General features: G+C 42.8%; 1 protein-coding gene and 1 long non-coding RNA gene across 2 annotated transcripts in view; one reads left to right on the forward strand and one right to left on the reverse strand.

The window, feature by feature from the left end:
• KLHL14 (kelch like family member 14) overlaps nucleotides 1-1096 on the reverse strand; it is a 96593-nt gene extending 95497 nt beyond the window's left edge. The window contains exon 1 of the mRNA XM_019740783.3: nucleotides 150-1096. Coding sequence (XP_019596342.1) covers nucleotides 150-1096 — 947 coding nt within the window. The remainder of the gene's footprint in view (nucleotides 1-149) is intronic.
• A 39-nt stretch (nucleotides 1097-1135) lies between these two features.
• On the forward strand, nucleotides 1136-3932 carry LOC141573150 (uncharacterized). The gene is made up of 2 exons (XR_016021159.1): nucleotides 1136-2765; nucleotides 3806-3932. It is a non-coding gene; the product is annotated as an uncharacterized LOC141573150 (long non-coding RNA).
• Nucleotides 3933-12303: the final 8371 nt, after the last annotated feature.

Here is a 12303-nt window from a genome sequence, read left to right on the forward strand (position 1 = left end):
ACTGTCTGAATTGTTTGTTTGCGTTGTTTTCAGCCTGCCAGAGCCTCCCGCCGAGCCCACCCCTTTCCCCCCTCCTTCCTGCCCCCTCCCCTCCCTCCGGCCTCTTGGGCTCCCCCCGTCCCCCAGCTCTCCTCTTTGTTGTCTCTTACCTGCTGGCCAGGCTCTGCCTGCAGTGCTGCCTGAAGGGCATCAGGTGGTAGTTCATGGCGTCCAGCAGCAGCTTCTGACAGACCGGGTCGGTGCGCATGAAATCCACTGACTGGACCCGCTCCACCAGCTCCGGGGCCGGGATGAGCGCGAAGCGAAGGCGCTTCATGAGGTCGGGCGCGTACTGCATGCGGGTCTCGCGGTCGTGCTCCAGCCACAGCACGGACATCTGGAAGAGTGCCAGCTCTGACTCCACGGGGGGCGGCAGCGAGTCCAGCAGGGCGCGCATCTCCTCGAAGTTGAGCAGCAGCACATCCTCTACCAGGTACTTGTTGGCCAGCTTCTTGGTCTCCTCCAGGCCGTGCAACGCTGCGATCTTGCACACCTGCTTGTAGTTCTGCACCGAGATCTGGTCGTTGAGGAACTGCACGCAGAGCTTGGTGACCTGGGGGATGTGCAAGATCTTACTGACCGACAGCACCTCCTCCACTGTGTCCAGGGAGAGGGTCACATTGGCCGTGTAGAGGTACTCGAGCACCAGTCGCAGCCCAATGGACGAGCAGCCCTGCAGCACCAGGTTGTTGATGGCCCGGGGACTGGTCAGCAGCTTGTCGTCGGGGGAGGAGGAAGGAGTCCCGGGCTCCTCCTGTGGCGGTGGCGGCTGTTGCTGTGGCGGCTGCTGCTGAGGCTGCTGCTGCTGGTCCTTGGGGGCTCCCAGGCCGTCCTGGCCGCCGACCCCTCCCCCGAGAGGGGGATGGCTGGAGAAGAGCGATCGGAAGTACTGCGAGCAGGAGGCCAGCACGGCCTTGTGGCAGTGGAATTGCTGGCCCTGGGCCGTCAGGGTCACGTCGCAAAACAGCTGCTTCCTCCACAGCAGGTTGAGGCCGTGCAGCAGGTTGTCGCTGTGGCTGGGGTCGAAGGTGGAGGTCCTGTCCCCGGATCTGGACATGGCGAGCTGACTCTGCGCACCTGGCTTTAAACCCTCCTCCAGCCTGGCAGACAGGGGTGGGGGATGGGAGGGAGGGGAGAAGGGTAGTGGAGGGGGTGGGGTGTGGCCGGGGTGGGGAAGGGTGTGGAGGGGAGGGGAGGGCGAAGAACAACAGTCAGTGCTCAGCTTGGCTTCGGCTGGGCGTGCGTCTGGACCCCGACCCTAGGGGGAAGGTCTGAAGGCGCTGGATCCGTGAGTGCCACCAGAAGGACCCTGTCTGGGGTCCGGGCTCCCGTTCTGCAACCTGCTACTCCTCTTGCCACCGCCCACACACTTCGTCCCTCACTTTCCTAAAACCACCCGGGCTAGGTTCTTGGCAGCGACTGCGGTGGCAGCAGCGACGGCAAAGTGGCGGCTGAGGCCAAGACACCTCGTGGGCTTGTGTCCATGCCGGGCCGGATGAAGGGAAAGGCCGGGGAATGGGGACCCAGGGGTGCGCCGAGAGCGCAGAGGCGACCGACAGCGGAGGTTCCAGGTCAACTTGTGCCGGAAGCTTTGGGTGTCGCACGCAGTTGTTCCAGTTTGGGTGGGTGGGTAGGAAAGGGGGCCTGACAAGCGTGCGGGTGGGCGATTCTTAGCCCTCCAAAAGGTGGGAACCCCTTCGATTATCCGTGTTGTCCCGAGAAACTCTTCGGCTAATAGTATGTGGGAGCAGATAAAGCCCTTTCTTCTCCCGGGAAAGTGCAGCGGAGCGCGGTGAGGACCAGCTCAGTGGACTCGGCAGAGGAGGGAGCTGTCCTTATCAATTCTACCTCATTTCCCTCACCCGGGCCCTGCCTGCTTCCCCGCTTCGCAAACTGTTGGCTTCCCCGTCACCACTCAGTTTTGCTAATTTTCCCGAGACGCTTTTAAACCTGGCAGGAGAATCCCTCCAGCCCCTCACCCCGGTCCCCTCTCCCCCGCCCTCTGCATTTTAAGGCGCGGAAGTTCAGACTTGTATCTCCCCTTCCCTCGCGGGGCAGCACTGAGGAAGATGAGGAAGGAGGAAGTGGGGCTACCGGGGTGGATTTACAGCACGAGCCAGAGGGATTCCTGTAGACGGTCCTTCCTCCGGGGCACCATGCGCAGTGGCTTTAACTCCAGTAACTGAGAAGTTCAAGTTAACAGGCAGGTGTGGGGGGAGGGGTGGGGGCTGTCCAATGTGGCGTGGGGGGGGGGTAGGGGTGCAGTTCCTTAGGGGGTTTCTGCATCCCACCCAGCTTCGTCGCCCACAACAGAAGCTTCCCTCCAAGCCACTCGGTACAGCCCCCAGCAAGCCCCCCATTCGGACACCCCCACTCCCTTGGCCCTGTAACTACTTCTCTAAAAAGTCTGAGCCGCCCATATCTAGGTGGCGGAACGCAGGATAGGCGAAGGCTAGGCGAAATCGATATGGCAGGTCCTTAACCTGTAATTGCACCTTCTAGGGCTGAGCAGAAAGAGACCCTCTGCCCACATCCCGACTGCGCGCCCGCCAGCAGGGAATAGCCGCTGCCGCCACCTCCGCCGCCACCCGGCTCAGAGGGATCCCGCTGGACCTGCCCCTTCCACTGCGGTTCACTCTGCCCTGCCTGGCGCCGGTCCTGGATCGCCGGCTTCCTATTTATACCGGACTGGGCTCCTCTCGACTCACTTTACCATCCCGTTTCAGGTGGACCCTAACCTCCCTCGAGCTCCCTCCCCCGGCAGCATCCCCCTACACTCGCCCCCCAAGCTTAGGCTTTCCTGAAACATCTCCCAGAGTCTCTCCCTTTAAGTGGACCGGGTCATACCTCGCTCTCGCTCTCCCCGCTTCGTTGTCTCTCCCCCCCACCCCATCTCTTCCTGTTCCCTTCCTTCTTGTTCTCCTTTGCCTTTCCCCCTTATCTGCTTATTTCTTGCAATAGTTTTATTCTTTACGAGCGTTTGCCACACAACTAACCCCCCCACAAGATTCCCTCCCCGTCCCTCCCCCACCCCAACAACCCAAAAGACAGAACAAAATACACAGAAGGCAGACACAAGGCCAGAAACTTACCTGCTTTCAACCAGCTGCAAAGTCAAGGCTCACTTAAGCTCCCCCCCAAAAATCAATTGTCCTTCCTTTTTTAAAGGTTTGCTCTCTCCTTGGGAGGGGGAAAACACCTTCTGGTTCCCAACTCCAGGCAGTCACTCTTTACAATTTATTTTGTCGTACATCATTTGATCACCATGAATTAGCAACAGCAAGAAAATGTAGGAGAGGGAGAAAAGAGAGAAAGAGAGAGGGAGAGAGAGAGGGAGAGAGAGGGAGAGAGAGAGAGGGAGCAGAGCTTTCTGCAAGAGAAGAAGAAGAAAAAATGTACGTGTGACAAATTATGCTACCAAGAAACAACACATCATTATCCTTGGGCCTGGGGCTCAGTGAGTCGTAACGAGAGTAATAGGAAATCCACGGTTGGGGAGAGAAACGGTCGTGCTTGGCCAGTAGAGAGAGACCATACAGGGGGATGGATGCTGGAGAGACTCGCAAAATTATGGCTCAAGGCTATTGTAAAAATTGTCGAGCGTAAATGACTGCGATTTCAAACATCTTTGGAAGAAAGAAGGGGAAAAAGCGTGCCCCCCCTCCCTCCCTCTCCCTCTCTCTCCCTCTCTCTTCTCTCTCTCTATAAAGAACCGTCAAGTTTTAGTGCGCATTGCTAATTAGTCAATTTCTCTCTGCCTTCACAGGCTGGCGACTTCGCTGCTGAGCTGAAACTGCTAATTTCTGTGACCAGCTTTTTTCTTAGCTGTGATCTGGATGAATGAGTAGCTGTCTCACAGAGATGACAAAAATAAACTCTAATCCCCCCCAAAATTTCCACTACATCTTTCTCATGCATAGATTTATGATCTTCAAGCGCTCTGTGCAATATGCAAACTTTTTTTTTGTCTGTATATATACTGTTGTTTCCAGATTTCACTACATTGGTATGCTGCTTTTCCCTTTCACCCCCCACCCCACTATGAAATGCAGAAACCGTCTGATTGCAAAGTATGCCAAGATGCTACTTTACACTGTCCTGGTATTTGAGGAGTGAGTCTGACTTGGAAGACACTAGCCCTTGCCTAAGAGGTGAGTGGCTGAGTGTATGAACTGGGGGTGGGGGAAGCAGAGATGGTAGACAGAATAGAGAACAGCCTTTTGCTTTACATGTGTTTCCCTGCACTATTCAAGCTTTACGCTCTTGTTGGAAAACATATTTTCTCTATCATTTTGTCTGGTTAAACAACCATCTCTGAACTTCTCTGTCAGCTCTTCAACAGATAAGGGTTCAGAAGTCACAGCTTCTTTTTTGGGGGGAGATTATCATATTGTCAGATTTGTCTTTCAATTAGGAGTCTTTGATTTGCAGGAGCTAGAATCAAATGCTAGGAAACCCAGCTGCAATTTCGCAAATGTAACCTTTCAACTTTGGAGATTGTCTGATAGATAAGGACCACCACATAGAACTCACATTTTTGACCCTGCTAAGCATGCACAACAAACCCTAACATGATTCCAAAATTTTAGCTGTACCAGAGATTCATGTGCATTTTGGTAGAGGACATGTTCTCTAGACTTATCTCATGATGTATTGTACCCTTACATTTATAGCCCTGCATTTTGGTTGTCAATGGAGGTTGCAGGTGTCCAAGAAAGAAAGAAAGAAAAAAAAAAAAAGGAAGCAAAAAAAGGAAGGTATGCCCTTGAATAAAATGAACATGAAAGAAAGCTGTACATGAGTTAAATTGAGTTTTGTTTGCTACTAAATATATGAACATGATTCATTCTAATTTATATGTGCTCTGATTAGTAGTAAACTTATTGAAACACACATCAGGGCACCCCTGAAAGCCTGTCTTTTTACCTTCCCTTTTGATTTGTGAGAGATGGAAAGACACCTGCTTAAGGGAGGAGGGAAAACTGAAATTCTTTGCTGGAGAAATTGGGATTTCCCCATTTAGAATGGTAAACATTAACATGCATATGGGATATTTTCTCTTAAATAAATGAAGAAGGATAGATCTGAAGCATTTATCCCTCAAAAAGGCCCTTCTCTATTGAGGTCCTAGATTATCTGAGAGTAAGACTACTTCATTCCGATCTTGCTAAGATGCTGCATTCTCATATCATATTTATAATAGAAAAATAAAAATATATGGTAAAATAATAAAAAAGGATTTTGTTGTTGTTGTTTAGAGCAGAAAAAAAGAGAACAGATTGTCCAAATCTTTGGGGCCCTATAATTCATTTTGATGTTTTATCTTTTTTGAATTTCCCTTATTTAGGTCTTGAACAGGAAGATTGTGTGATTATAGTATAGCGCCTTTTGGGGTTCTGTTTCTTTAGGAATTAGAACTATCAAACATGTAGAGTGTCACCAGAATCTCATACATGCAAGGTACAATTTGTATTGTACGCTTTGATGTTGATCTTTTATGAGCTTTCAATGAAGTGTTTGAAACTAAATCCAAAGGTGGATTAAGAGTATCGATCACTTAAATTATTGCCATCTTTCCATTATATCATAAAGGAATTAAGGTATGCTTTATAGACTTCAAAATATCTCAGTTTTGAGTTTCTATTTTTTTTCTGATAAGATATATTGATCACTAATTATGATTACTAGGATCTTTGTTGCTTCCAAACAATATAAAAGCTACATTTCAAAAATTTTGATTAGCTATAATTTTAATGTGTATTAAACAACTAGAATGGAAGGGGAAGTAAGGGGGTTTGGGGGATTGCAATTCTAAAACAACTGCTAAAATGAAGTGGTTAGGTTGTTTTCTTTTGGACTTTGAAGATACACTATTTGAGATTCTTTAAAATTCCAGAGGAAAAAAATTACAATTAGGGCTATTCTGAAAGCAATTAAAAAAAGAATATTGATAATATAAAAGATCCCTTCATAATCTGTGTGTAAACTACCATATACATCATGTATATCTCACACCTCCAACATCTTGCACTGGCTTTCGCTGAAATTATTGTAGAACTCACAAATGATATGACACTATTTACAATAAATCCTGTTATGAAAGATTCAATTTGCAGCAATCAGATGCTAGCTACTAAGCGATTGCAAGTATTTGAATTTTATCCTACTTCACTGTTCAACGTACAGAAATTGCATCTCTGTGTTTGATCTGTCCTGCTGAGCACTATCAGCGGCTTGCATCTCTGCCACTATTGTTTTTAAAATGGCAGGAAGGACGTGACTAGTCAAGAGCACTCAGCAGGATGGCTTTCACATGGCATAAGAGAAGCCAGAACCGTTTTATAAAAAAAATTAAATATGATCATGGAGTCATCTAATTCAAGCAGTCTTCATACTTGGACAGAATTATCAAAATTATTCATCAGTGAATCTGCATTTAAACTATGTACAGTGGAAAGATTTGGAAACAGGTACTGCTGAGCAGTCGACTTAGAGCTGCCCCAGCTCTGGGCAGTTTGGTCAGCCTTCAGGGTGGCAGGGACCCAGGTGGATCAATGGCTCCAATAGCTCAGGACCAACCCACTGGACTAGATGAACTCAAGTTTATCTTCAGGGAAGTTCTAGAAGTGTTTTGCAGCCTAACATGAAGGCACAGCCACATGATATTTTCCCTATTTTTGCCTTGTGTGCTTAAGATCTGTGAGTTATCATCAGATTGTATAAACATCAGAGCGTAGTGTCCCCAGTGTTTCTTTTCATGAGTAAATACTTCCTGCGGCCTGATCTTTAAAATTGCTACCATTGGGCGGCCGGATGGCTCAGTTGGTTAGAGCCCGAGCTCTGAACAACAGGGTTGCCGGTTTGATTCCCACATGAGCCAGTGAGCTGTGTGCTCTACTACTAGATTGAAGACAATGAGCTGCCTCTGAGCTGCCAGAGGGGCAGCTGGATGGCTTAGTTGGTTACAGCACGAGCTTTTAACAAGGTTACTGATGGGCCCTGGAGAAACACACTGTTCCCCAATATTCCCCAACGAAAAAAAAAAAAGAAAAGATTGCTGCCATTTTAAAATGGGTCGATAAAGAGAGAAATGGTCCCATTTGACTGATGGAATAAAATTGAATAAAGGACTTCACAGTTCCTTCAAAGCGAGGAAGTGGAAAAAACCAGTTATAAAATTCATAAATTTCTAGTTTTTTATTTTAAATCATGGGTGGATATGGCTAGAGATATCACTAAGCCATCAGCATCAAGAAGCTTACTGAAGAAAAAAAGTCTGAAATAACAATAAAAGATAAGATATGGTGCTATTGCTCATTTGGTCAAAAGCCAATGATTTACTATTGCCCCAGGGTCAAGCCCCAATTCCATGGCAAACATTCTGGGTTCCCAGGATCTAGTTCTAATTCTTCTGGGAAGTCTGTTAGCTGTTTTCTGAACACACTCCACTTTCACATGACTTAGGTTGTGTTCTTACCAGAGGGCTTGGTTCTCTCTCTATGTAGCAATCCCACCCATTTCTCAAGGTAAAACTCAAATTTCTTCTCGTGTCCGTTGTGAAACTTTTCCTGTCAACCTCGAGTAAAATAATAATAGTTAATACTTATTTAGCTCATTGCTTGTGTGGTAGACACTAATCTAAACCCTTTAGACGTTTTCTTAATCCTCTTGCTGATCGTATGAGCGAGTATGGCAGATTGTAAAAATGACCCTAATCTTCATCCTTCTTGGTATAAACACCCCATTATAATGTGGGTTTGCTGCTCTTTCCCAACAAGAGTGGAGTCTATTTCCCCACCCATCGAATGTGAGCTGGCCGTGTGACGTGTTTTGACCAATAGAATGCCGAAAGTGTCTGTGCCGTCTCTAAGTCTGAGCCTCAAGAGGCCTTGTATACTTTAACTCTCCCTCTTCAAACCCTGCCAGCTGCCATGTGAAAAAAGCCCAGGTTAGCCTGGTGGTAGCTGAGATACCATATTGACCAGCCATTCCCCAGCTAACCTGATAACTGAACTCAGATGTATGAATTAGTCCAGCCAAGACAGAGGAACCACCATAGTCTGAAGTACTGACCTGCAGTAAGTACTCTGAGCTAAATAATTGCTGCTATTTCAAGCCATCTGTTTTTGGGATGATTTGTTCCATAGCAAAATCAGCTGATAAAGAAAGACACTATTATTACAATTTTACCAATGAGCAAAATGAAGTGCAGAGAAGGCAAATACATTTTTCAGGGTCACACAGCTTTTCAAAGGTAGAGCTGAGATTGAAACCAGTGACATCTTGACTCCAGAGATTAAACATTCTGCTACACAAAAGAAACGCCTGCCTCCTGTGAACTTCATTCATTCATTGATTCATTCATTCATCAAGCATATGTTAAGTGTTTGTTATATAACAGAGAAAGTGCTAAACATTGTAGATATGATGATGAATAAAACTGCATCCTTGCCCTCAAGGGGCTAACATTCTAATAGAGGAGATAGGCAGGTATATTATATCCATCAAGTAAATAATTACAATGTGATATTTGTTCTAATAAGGATATGTATGATGAACTACTGGAGCAGAAAGAAGTAGGCCCCTCACTTCCTTATAGAACTTATTATCTATCATACTATTTTATATTTATTATTTACTGCTTTATATCATGAGTTGCTTATTTAGAGAAATATATTTTATGACCTCAATTAGAATATAAGCTTCTGGGGAGAAAAAGCCTTGTGTCTGGCAAACCTCCCCTGGTACACAGCTCTGTACCTGCCCATAGTCGTTATTCAATAAATATGTTGATGGACTATTAAAGGTGAATTTTCAAATTTATAAGGGTAACAGCAGAAGGAACAACGGGGCATTTGACTAAAGTGCAGTTACTCAGTCTCTTGATTATGCTGTTCTACTGTCTAAAAATTAATAAATGTCACATTGTGAAATAAACAACTTATTGTTCCTACCACATACCTAGAAAAGAGCTTGATGGGAGCTTAGTGAGTGCTTAGTTCAAATCCTTCACGGGTGGCAACCATCACTCAGCAAAATGCTTTAAACATTTGAAATTTGAAGAGTAGTTACTTTTATGGAAATAGTAATTAAACTGCTAAACAGGTAGCACAGTGTCGTGATTCTAAGCATGGATTCTGAAAGCAGAACCACCTGCATTTGAATCTTAGCTCTGCCATTTTCCATCTGTGTGACCTTGAGCAAATAACCCCTCTCTCTCTCAGTTTCCTTATCTGAGAATGGGGATAATTATAGCATCTACCTCCTTGGGTTTTGTGATACTTACATTATTGTAAATATTTGTAAAAGTGCTTAGAACAATGCCAGATGCATAGTGAGTGCCATGTCAATGTTTGTTAAATAAAAAATAAACATGTAGCTAGAGTCATCTCTTAGTGTTTCTTTTATTTATTTTTTATTTTCTGCACATTATGTCTAACGCTCAACAAATGTTGGATGGAGGAAGAAATAAAGAAATCACTTTTCTCAGGGTTGCAGTGATTCATGATTCTATTCAAGAGACAACCGGTCACTTTAACAAAAGTACTATTATTTTTGACTTTGCTTTTTTTTGGTATTTTGTGTTTGTTTACATACAGTTTTAAAAATCAAAATTATTTTATCTTTGGGTACATTGGCATTTCATGTACATGTCTTGGGTAATCGATATGCTAGAAGAGTAAAGATGTTTATTGTTAATGACAGTTTCAAGACTATATATACTCCTGACTCTGAAAAGTAGCTTTTGGGCAATAGGCCTTCACACGAATGACTGAGATAAGAGGGGATGCTGTTTTTGACATTACCTGTGACTCTGGACAAATCACTTTTCTCCTCCAGGTCTCAGTTTTCCTATATTCAGAGAGGGATAGAATTTCCTTTATTTAACTACTGTGTAGTATTGCATTGAGGAGAAGTGACTAGAATGAATATTCCCCAAAGAACAATTGGGAACTTTCCTAGTGACTTGTGAAATAAAATGAAGGTTTAAACAATAAAAGAAGAAAAAATTCTTCTCCCCCTGAAAAATGTTCCAAGGTTTATAGCCAGAAGTCTTTACCCAGACATCTTTGTGGAAATGGTCAGATACAAACAACAAATCAAAAATTGAAAGTACTTTGAGTGTATGACCAATTATATTATGTACATTCACAAATAAGTTATTTTACATGCGTTAAAAGTTTTTGAAGAGTTTCAGTTTATGTGAAGTTATTTGTTTTACTTTAGAAATGTCATATTCTGAATGTTTATTAAAGAAAGGCATGGAACCCTTTCCCTATAAGCCAGACAATGCATCTTGATCATAGTTATCATTTAAATTTGCAAAATATTCTCATAGTCTTCTCCATCCTCACATTTTTCTTTTATTTGTGACAATATTTTTTCTCTTACTAATTCTCAAAAAATGAAGTTATGCATTGCTGTGTTGGAATATTCACCAGCCCATTGCAGTTTTTTTATAGTTATTAGAGAGAAATGATATAAGTTTTAGTCAAATACCTATATGGTTAATCCTTAACTATTGTTGTATCATTATAAGGATATACCATCTTCATTGAGGTCATTTCCCTTACAGATGACCTGTTTATACCTTGAAGTATATTTATTTTTGCTTTCAGTTTCTTTTATATTAGTGAAAATTTCTCCAATTTTCCATTTTTAGAATAATCTTTCTCTGTTCTTCTGTCTTATCCCTTTCACTATTTCTTCCTTATTCCTCCATTTCACCCTAGTACACACAATCCTATTTCTATTAGGTTGGTGCAAACATAATTGTGGTTTTTGCAATTATTTTTGACCTTTAAAATGCAATTACATTTGCACCAACCTAATACTTATTTTATGTTAATTTAATAATACAAAGTTCCATAGTAGTTCAGTGAAGTTTTCCAAATTGTTCAAATTTCCTTATATTGTTATATTGTTGAACTATTGTCTGACAGTTTGGGTAAACTTTGAGAGTTTATCGGCTGAGGTGACAAATAAAAAGTTCTGTGGGCCGTTTTATTTTTTTAAAGGCAATTGACTAACTAAAGGACATATTTTCCTCAAAATCCTATAGTAACATGCAGCCATTGCTAATACAACATGATAAATCTGAATTAGAATCTTTGCATTTTTGTCGTTGCATCTTTTTGAGGTCAACAAGAGAGTAAAATGTGGGTCAAGAGAAGGACTCATTTAAGTTCTCTGTGGAGATCCCATCTGCAAGAATATTTGGCCAGTTTTATCTCATTTTATGTATATTAATTTTCCTGGCTTTTAAACAGTTGTTAAAGGAAATCAAATGCTTCAAGGGAAAACGTCAAGAACACTCTTACTCTATAAGATGGAGATCTTTAGAGATCTCGTCTTTAAGAAAGGCTTTTAATTGTTCACTGCCTGCATAAACCTGAAATGAATGTACTATTGACACAAAATTCTACAGCATTTTTAAAGTGGGTAAAACCTATCAGTTGGATCTTATATATAAATGTTTATTTGCCCATTAATGAACATGTACTATATATGTTTGGGGGGAAAACTCAAGTATAATAATTTCAGGTAATATGTACAGTATTTAATTTTGAACGTGAAATTTTGTACGTGTGTATGTATTTGTTACTGTTCTCCGGAGTTAGTATTCCTCAGCAGGGATAGCAGTCAGTATTTGCCAAGTTTATTTTCTTTTGAAACTATTATTAATATACCATTTTATTCCGTTTTTTTTCTAAGATATCGAGGTACTTTTAAAAATAAACTTTTTATCTTAGAATGGATTTAGATTTACAGAAAAATTGAGGAGGTAGTACAGAGGGTTCCCCTATACCTACCACCCGGGTGTCCTTATTATTACCATCTTACATTAGTATGGTGCATTTGTTATAATTAATAAACAATACTGTTGCATTATTAATATTATAATTACAATTATTATCTAAACTCCATAGTTCATGCAAAGTTTCTTAGTTTTTACCTAATGTCACTTTTCAGGATCTCATCCAGGATACCCCATTACATTTAGCTGTCATGTTTCCTCAGGCTCCTTTTGGCTATACAGTTTCTCACACTTTCTTTGCTTTTGATGACCTTGATTGTTTTAGGAATACTGAGCAGATAATTTGTAGAATGTCTCTCAATTGGGAATTGTATGATGTTTTTCTTATGATTAGATTGGGGTTATGGGTTTTTGGGAGGAGGACCACAAAGGTAAAGTCCCATTTTAATCACATAATATCAAGGGTACACGCAATCAACATTACTTATCACTGCTGATGTTAAACT

Source organism: Rhinolophus sinicus, chromosome 4 (genome assembly GCF_057876585.1).
Source record: "Rhinolophus sinicus isolate RSI-liver-muscle chromosome 4, RSI-T2T, whole genome shotgun sequence".
Taxonomy (NCBI): domain Eukaryota; kingdom Metazoa; phylum Chordata; class Mammalia; order Chiroptera; family Rhinolophidae; genus Rhinolophus; species Rhinolophus sinicus.